We start from the raw sequence: 14,642 nt of genomic DNA on the forward strand, positions 1-14,642 counted from the left end.
TAAAATTACCTTTTGATCCAGATGCCAAATTACACTTATTTATATGCTTTTACAAACAGAAAAATTAGTTTCGTTTCAGTGGTTGGACATTACGTTCGATTCACAGTCCACTGTCCCGGATCAAGTTTGGGTATAAAAACTTCAGGAATTCAGTAATTTTCAGTTTTAAACAAGTTTGTGAAATACGTCTGAAATATTTGTTCTCGTGTAAAACCGGTGGTCTCATAAATTTGTTCAGAACTATATGTGACTTTCATCCAAACGATTATTTCTGAGATATTTAAGGCACTTCACGTCAGTTTAGTTAAACCATCATGTGACCGAGGGACATCACCATCGAATAAAGATTTCAGAACGAGTGATCTCTCTGAGTTGGTAGCTGGAGATTTGATTTCATTTGCCCACGATAATGTTAAAGACCCAGGAATCTGCCACAAATGACATATAAACTCATTTCTTACACACACCATGAGTGCAAAGGAAGACAACACTGTGCTGATGTCATCATCAAGCGCGTTTAAAGCTTCAGGAAAGTTACACCGGGCATTGTTTTATCCAGCACAGCGTGACCTGTATTTTACAGCAGGCTAAAAGCAGCAGTAAGGTGAAGCACATTAGTCAGCTGATGTGGTCTCACGTTCAGTCCTCTGCACACAGATAGAAATGACATGGTGCAATGACACCTTCTCACTCCTGTCTGTGGCTTAAGTTGTTAATCTATGCACAATCCAAATTACAAAGACACTGTTAGGACTCTGGAAATGTAAATAAAGACTAAATGCAATGATTTGCAGCGCTGCGCAGCTACAACCCTCTGTCAGACAAGAAAGGCACAACATTCCTCTCCCAGAGGAGAGAGGAATGCTGTTGGAAGCAGAGGGAATGCTGCACTGTGGGAAATGTGAAAGTGTCCCACTCTTTCTGACACTGCTCATATTTTTCTTAAATGGCACATTTTCTCAGCTCATGTTCTCAGACATGTTTTCTGTGTTATAATGAGAATAAAATATGTTTACCACATTTGCAAATCCTTGTATTGTATTTATTTACATTTTACACAGGAGTCCAACTTTTGGGTTTTTGCAAGTTTAAATTAAAATAAAATCCTGAGGTGCTAGAAAAGGTTCTATGTTTCTAAAGTTCATAAACCTTTAAAAAGTCACCGGGGCTTCCGGAGGTAAAAGGTGTTCTCATCTAGAGGCTCATTCTCGGAGGACGTACCAGCAGAGAAAGTAAGTTTAACTTCCTGTTTCCTAGAGAAAGTTCCTGTGGCGATAACCTTTAGAATAATACAGAACACTTATTTTCCACATAAAACAACACAGAAGATCACAGTCATTCCTAAAAAGAGGACTCTACGGGCCACATAAACATACGAATCCGTTTTCAGACTGACACCGTTAGCTAAACACAAAGTGCTTCCTGATGCTACTCACAGCAACAAGTGCTTCTAGTGTAAAGAGCATGCCTGCTGATGTCTGCTGTCCACATGGCTAAAACTAACCCTGATCCCACAGCTTAAACTCATTACTATACAACCACACTGCCTGCTAATCATTTTCCATTTACTGTTCATCTCCTTTAAATTGTTTCCCTTCCAGCTCTACTGGTTAGACTGTATATAAAAGATGGCAGCCAAATATCAGAAATCTGGCCTTGAATTAACTTCTTGTTGTTCTAAACTGTACTGAAGTGGAAATGGTGCCTTGTTACCAAACTTTTAATTCAGTCTGACAAATTCATTCAGAGAGGTGAGGTTTCATTTTACAATCACGACGCTAAAAAACTAAACTGGTTCTTTAAGGTACAGTGAGTGACAACACACACATTCACACCCATTCTCACTTTAATACCCTGAGCTTAGTTAATGACATTCTGTTTTTGGGTCCCTTATTCTTCTGCTATTAATAATGGTATTCCTTTAGATTAAATTAGACACACAAACACAAAAAAAGAGGGCTGATCGTCACATCAACCAAACAATATGCTGGTTAACCTATCAGAAGCCGGACGGAAATACTGTAACCATGATGACAGAGCAAATTGTCATCAGCTGATCCCTCACTTTACCAAAAAGTTACACTGATCATTAAAACAAAAATACAACTTTCTGTCACAAATATAAAATATATCTTTTCCATGTAAATATATCTTCATGTGTGCGGACTATTTATTTACAGACAGCTCATTTACAGTCTGACGAGCAAGCAGCCATCACCTAACAGGAGATTCAGTCCTGACAGAGAAAACATCTGAAGGTTCCCTCTGAACATCCAATTTAGGAGTCGGGTTGTGGAGAGAAAAAATAAAAGAAAAATGTCTTCAGGTCAGTCGGGTATTTTTAGTACTGGATGTACTCGGACTGAAGAGACTGAAAGAGAAAACAAACAGTGTGATTAACTTTAGGGCAAATGTGATCTCTGCATTTCCTGTGGGGGGCTTTAACAGAGCTGTGGGAGGACGATGTGGGAAAAGGAAATTCCAGATGAACTGACATCCATGAAATCAACTACAACAACCAGGGCTTATCTAAAACTTTTGCCCTATGCACGGTTGTTCATCATGATATTTACAATCTATATTGATCATAAACATCATGGCCACCTAAAAATGTACAAGAAAATTCAGAGTTCTTTCTAAAGTCATAGCTGAAAACATGAAAAGCTCTACAGTACTCTGTGGAGCTGGTTCATGACACCAGAACCAACATAAATGTAGCTGGGAATGACACAACAACATGAAAGGGATTTTCTGATTGTGTAAAACTAAAATAAGCACACAGGTGTCTAAACAGAGTCGTATCTACAGTGTCTTTGTGTGTTGCTCCCTGCAGTCCATTTGCACTGTGCCTCTGCAGACATGCCCACATTTTTACAGCAGACAATGCTGCTCAGTTTTTCATTATTCCGAAAGCTCATTTTACATAATTGACAACATTTTTCATCAGAAATATATGATGACAACATTTCTCTGTGCTGTGGCTAACATATATAATCTCAGTCACAGTAGCACTGCATTTATTCTATATCATTGGTCCTTGTCCATGTATGCCTACATGTATGCTAAAGCACTCACAAATACCTTGACTAAGCAGCAATTTTATGAACCGTTCAGAAACCAAGCTGTACGCACAGTGCATGCTGCAAAAAACAAAGTGAACCCTTAAATTTATTAACTCATACAACCCCTGTTAGCATCTCCATCAGACGCTTCCTGTAGCTGATTATAGTGCTTGCACAGTCATGAGGAGGAATTCTGGGCCATTTCCTGCTACTTCCTACAACTGTTTCAGTTCATCAATATTTGGCAATGTCTTGATTAGTAAGCCTTCTTAGGGCTCAATAAGTAGGAGGTCAGCACTGTGACCTCCCACTGCTCCAAAACATTCATTTTTGCTGGTTCAACTATTCTTAATTTCCCTAACATGCTGACATGTTAGGGAAATTAGCTTGTAAACTGCTGACTTGGCATTTTCCCCTAAAATTCCTGGATCCAGTTTTAAATGACTTGTTCCCTCAGGCTCTGAGGTAACAAATGCTTTACAGGAGGGACAAGGTCTTGTGTTTTATGTGCAGAGCCTTAGGAGTTTGTAATCACACCTCATGAGGTCACATTTCTATTCTATAAATCAGATTCATGTCAGCTGACTGGCTGCGCCGTTCTAGCAGCTTTATTTTCTTCTCTGAAACCAGCTCAGAGTTTTGGTGCCTGTGCGCTTGGGATCGCTGTCTTGCTGAAATGTCCACCATCGTTTCATCTTCATCATCCTGGTAGATGGCAGTAGATTTTTATCAAAAATGTCTTGGTACATTTTTCCACTCATTCTTCCTTCAAATTATATGAAAACTTCCACTGCCGTATACTTAAAAGCCCCACACCATGATGTCCCCACCTTCAAACTTCACTGTTGTCCTTGGGTGATATGCAGCGGCTTTTGGCCTCCAAACATGGTGTGTGTTACGGCATTCAAAGAGTTCAGTTTTGGTCTCATCTGACCAGACTATATTAGGGCTCTTTGACAACAGAATTTTTTTTCCCTCCTCTGTCTGAAATCTTGGAGAGGCCACCCGGTCGTGGTCGGTTTACTGTGTAATGATGTTCTTTCCACTTCAGCAGTGCTCAGTGGAACTCACTGGAGCAGTGTAAAAATTCTAATGTAACCAATGCCACCAGTATGTTTTACCCCTCTTGAGATGTTTCTTATATGACTCTTTTGTATGAGACACTTTTTCATAGGCCATCAGTTGGCACTGAACCAGCTGATATTAGTTTGCACTAAGTGTGTCTGTGAAGGTTCTCAGTCATCCAGGTCATCGTAGTCAAAGGAGCTTGCAAAGAAAAGCGTCTGGACTTCTTTAAGTTACTTGAAGACGTTTCACCTCTCATCCGAGAAGCTTCTTCAGTTCTAAGGTCAAATGGTGGGGAGTCCCAGATATAAACCTAGTGGGAGTGTCCCCCCACAGAGGGACAAAAGGACCCCCTGATGATCCTCTAATCGCCTGAGCCAAGGTGTGGAACTGGGTGTGGGTCCCAATCAGCCAGAGTTTCGGGTGATTTGCACTAAGTGGTAGGATTGCTTTCTAATTGCTTTCTAATTACTGACAGATTTCAGCTGCTGTCATGCCTGTTTGCACCTCCCTTTCTTAATCAGTTCAATACCTTTTCCTTTATCATTTCTTATTATTACACATAATGTATGGATATCTACAGTTTCTTGAAGAAGTTTCACCTCTCATCTGAGAAGCTTCTTCAGTTCTGTGTGTGTGGGTTTCCCTGTAAGTCAACAAACACAGACCAGCATCTACTTTTTGACTGACAGCACTCATCACAAACTTGGGAGTAATCAGGACCCTGCAGCACCGAGCAGAAAACATTCCCTCTAAAGCAGAAGGGAAAGAAAAGGAACACACCCCTGTAAAGAAAGCTCTTAAAACACATGGTTATCCCAACTGGGCAAATCAGGAAAGATGCACAGTAAACAAAGGTCAAATGACAAACAGAACAACATGGTCAACGCTTATGTAGCAGGTTTATCAGAGAAACCCAAGAGAATTTTGTATAAGTATGACCTCCCAATGTACTTCAGACCCAGCCGCACCCTCAGACAAAAACTGGTTCATCCCAAGGACAAAACTCGGAAACACAAACTAAGCCACTTTACAAAGGCATGGCACAACATAGAAGAGCCACCTCGACAGGACAAGACTCAGCTGTACACTTGCATCTAAATGTTAAAGGTCACTCTTTCGAGGATGCCAATGTTCATATTTTGGACAGAGGAGACAGACGGTTTGAAAGAGGAGTGAAAGGGGCTATTTATGCCCACTGTGAACGACCATCCTAGAACAGAGGGGGTGGTTTAGGACCCCAACTGTCTGCCACCAACAATGCAGTTTTGAGATCCTTTCCCAGGTGCCTTAACACCCACTCACATCTTGCATCAGGTGTCAATAGTTTACATGATAGGACGAACTATCACAATGGTTTCCCCCGAAACCTCTGCTAATAATAACCCATATCCTTTTTGACACCTTGGCTCATGTGATGACGGACCTGATCAATAGTGGGTCAATGACCCTCTTAAGTGACACAACCACTAGGTTTTAAATACCTGAGATTCACCACCATTTGGTTTTAGAACTGAAGAAGCTACTTGGATGAGAGGTGAAACATCTTCAAGAAACTTAAAGTCCAGTCACTTCTCTTTCCAAGCTCCTTAGACTAGGACATAGACATATGTATTTGGATTTCTTTGCATGTGTGGAGTGAATGTGTTGTTACTGACATCAGGTGAGCGTTTCATCTCAAGAACACCTTTAGAAATATATCTACTTAGAAAATTGGTGGCATGTTCAATGATTCAATGATCATTTTACCTGCTGTATCCGGTTGTTAAACCTCTGAAAAAAATTAGATCATTGACTTTGGATTTGTCACCAAGCGCTGAAGACTACATGTTCACACACGTACATGTCCAAGTAACACCTACAACCCCCTCTCAAATGTGTTATATTCAAACTTTAGTTACAATAAGTTAACTCTTTTTAGGGATTGAGATCTGAGCAGGTTCCTCAGCTCAGCAGCAGCTTTGTGTTAGTGTGAGTGACGTTAACATGACTGAGATAAGGAGCGTAACGCCACAGAAATACACTGATTCATACCTCCATTAATTAAACAACATCTTTGAAAACAGAGATTCACCAGGTTCATCATGATATTAAAAAGTAACGAGAGGATCATTATCATCCCATTTATAAACCCCCAAAATTACAAACAAACAAAAAAGAGTTCTAATGACAAGGTGTTTTTCAACCTGCAAATATTGCGTATTGTATTTATAATTGTAAATCTTTGTCAATAATATGTACAAAATATTAAATCTTTAGGAGAACATAAAACACAATAAGGCAAATAAACATATTTAATAGAATGGTTGTCAATTACTTATCTGTTAATAGACTACTGAGTTATTTACAGGCTTTGAGGCTTCTGTGTCTCAGCAGCTCATCCTATACCGTGTAGCTTTTTATGGGGTTTTATTTTGAAGTGGTGACACCTTATCATTTCATCCCTTCTTCTTGTTGTTACTGTCCAGTCAGAACACAGATCAGTTCAGAAACACCAGAGAAGGAAACGGAAAACAGCAGAGGTCATGGATCAGAAACACACTGGAAACATCAGCTATTAAACAAGCTGTGTTTTTACTGGCTGAGAGTCTAAATGTTCCAGATCAACTACTGTACATTATTAACACACAAAAAAAACAGAAGTCACAGATACAAGATTGAACTCTGTTTTCATATTTTGCTGTTATGAACCTGCAGACTGTATGTAAAAGTATGTATCCCTGTGATGTCACTCATCCTCAGATTTAGTTGTTTGGTCCTTTCTTGAGCCAGCATGCATACACTATGCACAGACATACTGAGTAGTCAGTACTAAATAATCCACAAAAACTATGGAAAGGAGCTATTCTGTGACTACAGGTAATTTGTACACCTGTCAATCAAATAAGCCAGGGCCTTACGAGATTCAACTGAGCCCTGTTTAGCGGGTATGCAGGGTAAAATCAGTAGAGAGCAAAACTATTTTGTGTAGCAGGTCATTAACCTGGTTATGTCATGGCTGAAGTTCACCAATCAAAGTCTGTTCATTTTTCAGCCCTGAAAGTTGCTGCTCAAGTGGCTTAAAGAAATCTGCTGTTACATCCAGTGTGTTAGTGACATGAAAACAGAGAGCCAAGCAACACAGACGGAGGGGCCAAGCTGCTGCTGTGTCAGAGGACTTACAGGTATGGAGCGGCTCAGGTAGCGTCCTGAGGGGCCCTTTGTTGCGCTGTAGGGCCCAGGGCCCCTGTAGGGCCTGAAGTCCTGAGGCCCTGGTTGAACAAGACCTTTTCCTGTAGGGGGCACTGCAGGGCTGCTGTATAGACTGATGTTGTTGTTAACTTCATGCTGTATGCTGCGAGGTCCATTACCATAGCGAGAGACAGATGGTGGAGTAAAAGATGATGACGGGGAGCGTGGAGAGAGAGAAGACGAAGACGAGGACGGGGGAGGAAGAGAGGAGTACAGAGTCTTCCTGTCCTTCTCGGTGTCAGCAGCGTACAGATCACTGAGAGAGCTGGCCAATCGAGAGCTCAGATTTGAGCTGAAGTCAGCAGGCAAACAACACACAAACAAATTATTACAACAAACAATACAGCTAATATAATGCAACACGTCTGCTCCATCTGAATTCAAGTCAGTGTAAAGGTGACTACACTGGTTTAAACCGGATTCCTGTTACTTTTGCTTAAATCCATTTAAATCCAGTTTAAACCTGAAACAGATCAGGTTCAATCAGCCATTGTTAAAACACAAGTTGAAAATCAGCCAAGTACTTTTACTAAATGGTAAATGGACTTTCGCATTTCTACTCAGGGCACTCTTTTTGCAACTTCCCTCAATCACCCATTCACACACACTTTCTATCTAACATTCACACACATTCATACTTCACTGCATCAGACAACCCTAAGAGTTGCTGCTCAAGTGCCTTAAAGAAATCTGGTGTTGCATGGGTTAGTATCTTGCATGCAGACTGGAGCAGATGGGACTGAACCACTAACTCTCCAATTAGTAGGTGACCTGCTCTACCACTTCAGCTACAGCCACTAGTACTTCTGACAGGTACTACAGGTAGTGTCTTAGTACTACAGAGCAAGAAAGGAGGCGAGTAGTGAGTTCAGATGAAAAGCAGTAGGTTATAAAGGAGGTGATGTGATGTAAGTGAGAAGGGTGTGATAAAGGAGGTCTTTGGGATCACTGACCTCCTGATGTTTGACATTGTTGATGATGGACTCTTCCCGATCCTCTTGGCTGCAGCAGAATTGGAGGATGTCGGGTAGTTGGTGGACTTGAGTGGGGAAGTGGCGCCCATCGACAGTCTGGACACAAACATACAATGGTGATCAAAACTCACGATTCCTACTGTATGTTCTCGTATGCACTGAGGAAAGCTGTAATATGTTTGGCTGTGAGGAATTGTACCTGAGTGGTTGTGAGGCTGATCTACTGTGCACATTTATCTCCTCCACTCTGAAAAATGACATCTTTGTCAATGCAGGCTCCGAACAAAACTTAAGACAAGACAGACTACATGCCAGTACATGAAAAATCAGCCTGCCACCTTTCAGCAGGGGAAGAAGAAGGAGGAGAAAGGAGTTTTTCAAGATTCAGAGCGCTTCCTGCAATCAGAACACACACACTTAGGGCCATCCGAAAAGAGCCTGTGAGTTACTGCAGTGCAACAGTCTCTTGTAGCTTATTCCTTTAAGTGAAACCAATTTAATAGCTCAGGAACTGCATTAGGATCCCAGGAGCTCTGATGTTCTGTCCACATATAAAGCAATTTGCACACAGCCTTGAAGGTGACGCTTGATTGCCAATGGAAATTCCAGACTTTGGTTAACTAGTTAACCCTTTAATAAATGTACCACCCCCTCATATCTCAGTCAACAATATCCTTTGCTTTCACTGGTAGTCACTTCAATTGCTTGTGTGAAAGCTGAGAAAGTTTAACTCAGGTTCCTCCCACTTCGTGTATGTAATGATTATTTTGGCCACTCCTGCTTCATATCACCCAAAGTGGCTGTAGTTGTCACAAGCTCTAGAAAAAGATGAACTATGAATCGTTTAAACGTAAATTAACACACATAACTTAAAGGCTGAACCAGGGTTGTGTCTACACATAATTATAATAATACATTTTATTTAAAAGCACCTTACAAGACACCCAAGGACACTTCACAATAAGAGTAAAAAATATATAACAGAAGAAAGACAGCACGAAGAACACTTAAAAACAAGACAAAATAAACAATAAGTTCACATTCAATATGCACACTTGAACAGATTTCAAGGTTATAATCTGCCTGGGAGCAGAGCAACTGAAGGCTCTGCTTCCCATGCTACTGAGAATTTGCATATGATCAAGGAACTGACCTCCCAGCCCATTGTTCCCTGAGTGGTGCTAGTCTCAGTCATTATGCAAATGTACTGTTTATAAGCTTGGGGAAACCCTCAGTCAGCTGAGACTGAAGACGTCACTTGGATGAGTGACAAAATGTTTCTCCCACTGAAAACGCTACGTCCAGATGAACAGAATCAACTTTTGGGGACCCTCTCACAAAAATATCATTTATTCATGTTTCTTCACCCAAATCGATGAAAACTGCCCAAGACAACACAGTTTAACAAGACATGAAACCGCATTTTTCCACCAACAAGGTGATTCTCAAAGAACTATCAGCTGAATAGTAGCATGCATATCTCAGCATGGCACAGTTCCTGCAATATCGAAATCTGGTGCTCAAAGCAATAAGGTACAAGAGACCGCTGCACGGCAGGCTTTTTTCGGACGGCCCTAAGTGTGTGTTCTGATTGCAGGAAGGACTCACAATCCTGAAAAATTGCTTGGCACTGAACTAAAAATATTTTTTATAAATAACGACAAGTGAGCAGTCCTCTCTCTTTCTCCTCCTTCCTCGTGAATTAAAAAATTTGAAGAAAATGGACATTGTGAAGAGCAAAAGAAGAAGTGGCAGGCCTAAAGAACCATTTACAGAAGATGAACGGTATATGAAAGTCATATCTTTAAGAAACAGAAAAAAACAGCAAAGAACTGACACAGAACCTGAAAGTTCAGCTGATCGCACCATTGTAAGATGATAAAAGTGGTTCCCTTAGGTCCAGAATTTGTTGTTCCCTTTTCACATGTATGGCCTGCTTGAATCCTTACCCATCTTTCACCATCTTACAATGCTGTGATTGCAGCCATTCCCCAACTCTTTGTGAATGGTACTCATGGCCATTGACCAGGGGTCATGTCATCAGACTGACCTCACAGCCCATTAGTTAGTCAGTGTTGCTAGTTTCAGCCATTATGCAAATGTACCGCTTATAAGTTGGGGAAATGTGCAGTCAGCTGAGTTTGAAGAGGTCAGATTTTTCCCACTGAAAAGTTTCAGCTGTAATGGGTGGTACTGATTTGATTAGGTTTTAGTACCTCAGGGCACTAGTAGTGGCTGGACGGGGGAAGCGTCGGCTCTTTAAGGCTCTCAGTTTGTCTCCCTGAGTCAGGCCCAGCCCACCGTCTGTTTGGTCACCCTGAAACATAAAACAAAAATACTGTATGACAGCTGACATGTTGCACTTCACAATGAGAATAAACTCACAATAAATAAATAAATGATGTTATTAACAATAATAATGACAGAATAATCATAATGATGTAAAAGAAAAACTAACGGTAAGTAAAGAATATCAGTGAGTCCCTATTACCTGTGATTAAAAGTGAACCATCAACAAATAGCTGATCCTGACCGATCAGCAGTCAAAGACAAAGCTCCTGTTTCCAACTCAATCCTATCACCAAGAAAAGCCTAAGATTAAATAGTCATGCAAAAACTAAACACCAATTCAATCTTTAAAGCTCAATACACTTAAATAAAAGCAGGCCAGCTTTCAATGATTAATTGTGCAATATTTTGGGAGTTTGTTGAATTACCTCACAAAAAATTCACTTCTTTGAAATATTGTAATGTGATAAGAAACACAAAGATGAAACAAGACTTTTTTTTTTGATAAACATCACATAATGTGTTTTGATTCTGATTATGAATGCTGAAGTTTGAGGGTAAGGACAATTTCAGGTCACATACACAAAGCTTCTTCAATGTGCTTGTTCTGTGTGTGTGTGTGTGTGTGTGTGTGTGTGTGTGTGTGTGTGTGTGTGTGTGTGTGTGTGTCCTACCTCATGTAGTTGGTCAGAGCTCTGCGATCTGGTCAAGTTGCCGTTAGGGTTTGTGTTGATGTGTGTAGGGTTTAATGTGAGCTCCTCCATACTAGTGATGAGATGAGGCATAGCCCTCTCCTCCTGCTTGGCTTTTTGGGAATGCTGATTGTCTCCGAGAGACCACAGCGCTGCCTGCTTCCTGTTAATGCAAACACACATCAATGTTGATGCTACAACTGGTTTTCTTTAAAGATCCTGCTTCAATTTTGTCTCATGCAAATAAAAAACGTATTTGGATTAATGTTTTTGTCGGATCAAGTTGTTGTCAGCCAGACCCTGGATCTTTTTGCTCTTTGAAGCTGTTGTTTGACTGATTGATATAGCAACAAACCCTTAAACCTATTTGGTTAATCTTAATTGTCTTGTGGGTTTGAAGGCTTATTGGATTGAAGAACCAAATAAACAGGATCAATATAACTAGGACAAACTGAGCTTTGTTTTAACTAACTTACAGACAACAGGACCCTGAACTGCAAACTACTATATCCCAAACATTAATTTGTCACACTGGATAAAACATTGTTTTTGAAGTGATAGATCACTAATTAAAAAACTTAAGCAGTTAAAAATTTCAGCTGTTTGTTGAGTAGCTGCAGAGCTCAGACTCAAACCACCATGTGCTGATTGAAATCTTCACCACGTTCAAAAATGTTTTCACAGAAACATAGTTTAATGACGAAACAAACTGAGCTGCTCTATACTAGCCTGCAGTAACTTGGTAATCTGATTACAGGTTTTAAGAGCAAAACTGGATGGTCACACATTAAAGTAGTTTCTGCACTGTTTCAGATGCAGGATGAATACAAGATGAGGCTATTTTGAGGCACTATAAAATTAACTTTATTTTCAACAGTCACCAAAACATAAAACTGAATATATAGAAGTCACCAGTTAAATCTTCTAAAAACTAAATTTAAAAGTCGACTGACTTTAAAAGTCAACTGCCCTATCAGAAGGTTTCTTAAAACCTTCTGATATTATTATCACAATATTTTCTGTTTCACTTCTTTTGGTTTCTTTCTGGGAGTCAGTGCTGGTGGTCATGAGTATCACACCTTCCATTTACTTTCATGTGCGTCTCACATTTACTAGAATACCTGTGATCCATGATCATTTCCTCTCTTTCATGTAGACAGGGCAGAATGAATGTGACATTAACTTGTTGCACCATCTTCTGGTACAAACTGGCATTACACCAAACTATGGTTCAGTTTATCTGTTTGTTTCTTTTTTTACACTGCACTTATGTAGTAGATACAGTTGTGGTCAGAGCTTTACTTTCACAAATCACAAGGATGAGTGGCAAAGTATTTTTGGGTGGTGGAATAATACAGACATCTTTTATGACTGTATTACTACTGTATTATAATTTTGGTGCACAAGTTTGAATTTATTTTGGATTTTCTTTAGTGCACACAGAATCAAAATAATACATAGAGGCTCCTCCAAAATTTCTTTAGGAAGTTTTAGATGTCACAGGCCTTTGGTTACTTTCAATAATTAACAGATCTCTCTCCACTGGCTGTGTCGCTGAATACTTAAAGACAGCCTCTGTACAACCATCATCAAAAATATAGTCTTGATCCCTCTGACCACAACAATTACTGACCAATCTCAAAGTTACCTTTTATAGTTGCATCATGCAACTGAATACTGTTTTGGAAAGGCTCTCTACACCTACGTCGGAGCAATGTCTTTGAAAAAAAACATTCAGGTTCACAGCACTGAGGCTGTGCTTATTATGGTAACATGACGTTGTAAGTGGTGACACTGCTGAAACTGTCTTATCTTATATTAGGGAATGGATGTGTGCAATTAAAAAAAATTCATTTAGATAAACTGCATCCAAGCATCAAGTCCTTCATTTGTCCTTTATCAGTTTATGCAAAATCAGCTGTCAGTAACCTGGGAGTGATATTCAATTCTAATTTCATCTTTGTGAAACATGAACAAGATCACCAAGTCTACTACCAAGAAATATCACAAGGACAGGATCACCTGAGAAGGAGAGTTGTAGATTTACACAAGTTGGGAAGATATTTTTCCGAACCACTTTCTAAAGAACCATACTTCCCAAGAGCATTACTTCCAAGAATTGTCCAAAAGTACAACTTATTTGGATTGGCCAACACAACGAGCCAAGCTCTCACCCTCAGATGACAGGAAACTGGTGGAACACCAAGTTAAACACAGTGTCCCTATCCACAGTGAAGTGAGTATTGCTTCAGGGTGGACTTGGAGGGCACCGACCGGGGCACTTACTTCAAAATGAATTTAAGCTTGACTGCAATTTGCAGCTGCCCACACGGACAAGCCAAATGCCTTCTGGAGAAATGTTTTATGGTCAGATGAGAAAATGCCTGAGCTGTTTAGCCAAAATGACAGGAGATATGTTTGGAGGAGTAAAGGTGAGTGTTTCAAACGTAAGAACACTGTACCAACTGTCAAGCATGGTGCTGCTCATGCATCATGCTCTGGGGCTGTTTTCCTGCCAGTGGTACTGGTCCACTGCATAAAGAGAATATAATGAAGAAGAAGAACAACTACCTCAAAATTATTCAGCTTCAGCCGAACTCAACAGCTAGATGATTAAAACCTGTGCCCCCAATCTTTTTTTTTTTTTTGTTTAAAGAACAGCTACAAAAAAAAACATTTAAAAGCCCAGAATTTCAGTAGCATTAATGCCCACAGTGAGTATATGTAAACTTACCAAAATTATAGATGTTTGTGGACAAAATATGAGTAAATTTTGGAAGCAAGTTAGTTTGATGCATCATACAACTGAATACTGTTTATCTTTACATCTTAAGAATTTGTTTGTTGTTCTTTCTGAAAGATGAAAACAGAGATACAATCAAACAAATAATGAGAGACCTACTCCTCTAAGAAGTTCTGCTGGGGTCCAATCACAGAGCCCGGTCTGCAGATCCGTATCCATGCGATGGCCTCACCTGCCGTGAAGCGGTAATGTTTCATCAGGTAACAGCCAATTAGAGTTCCCGTCCTGCCCAGACCAGCTGACAGAAAGACAAAGAAGTGAACCAGTGAGTCAGCAGAGAAGTATTAAAGTAGACTTCAAACAGCCTTCTTGTTTGTTTCTATCACAAACTCTGTGGATGAACAGCACTAACTCACTGCACCAACTGCAGATAAGTACCACATGCTAAATGACAATAGACTGGTCACTTCTGTTAAACTTCTAAAGCCTGCCTGAAGGGTCTAGGGATTTGGAAAGATTCCCTCACTTGCTCCAAAATGTAAATATTAGGGCTGCAACGATTCATCCTGCCTGCTCAAGGCTGATG

The 14,642-nt window shown here is 40.2% G+C and overlaps 1 protein-coding gene and 1 long non-coding RNA gene across 6 annotated transcripts in view; one reads left to right on the top strand and one right to left on the bottom strand.

Moving 5' to 3' along the window:
• Window positions 1–14,642, top strand: part of LOC146499104 (uncharacterized) — a 43,678-nt gene that overhangs the window by 19,429 nt on the left and 9,607 nt on the right. The window lies entirely within an intron of this gene.
• cdc14ab (cell division cycle 14Ab) overlaps window positions 2,233–14,642 on the bottom strand; it is a 31,613-nt gene continuing 19,203 nt past the window's right edge. For 2 of the 5 annotated variants that reach the window (XM_085137022.1, XM_085137025.1), the window contains exons 10-16: window positions 14,216–14,354; window positions 11,296–11,476; window positions 10,549–10,649; window positions 8,532–8,579; window positions 8,312–8,428; window positions 7,290–7,650; window positions 2,233–2,371 (exon numbers count right to left, since the gene is read on the bottom strand). In XM_085137022.1, the coding sequence (XP_084993148.1) occupies window positions 2,342–2,371; window positions 7,290–7,650; window positions 8,312–8,428; window positions 8,532–8,579; window positions 10,549–10,649; window positions 11,296–11,476; window positions 14,216–14,354 (977 nt within the window). In that variant the 3' untranslated portion in view covers window positions 2,233–2,341. Of the gene's footprint in view, window positions 2,372–6,429; window positions 7,651–8,311; window positions 8,429–8,531; window positions 8,580–10,548; window positions 10,650–11,295; window positions 11,477–14,215; window positions 14,355–14,642 lie in introns of those variants that run through there. The other 3 variants (XM_085137021.1, XM_085137023.1, XM_085137026.1) reach the window with 2 other exon arrangements.

This window comes from Neolamprologus multifasciatus, chromosome 17 (assembly GCF_963576455.1).
Source record: "Neolamprologus multifasciatus chromosome 17, fNeoMul1.2, whole genome shotgun sequence".
Taxonomy (NCBI): Eukaryota; Metazoa; Chordata; class Actinopteri; order Cichliformes; family Cichlidae; genus Neolamprologus; species Neolamprologus multifasciatus.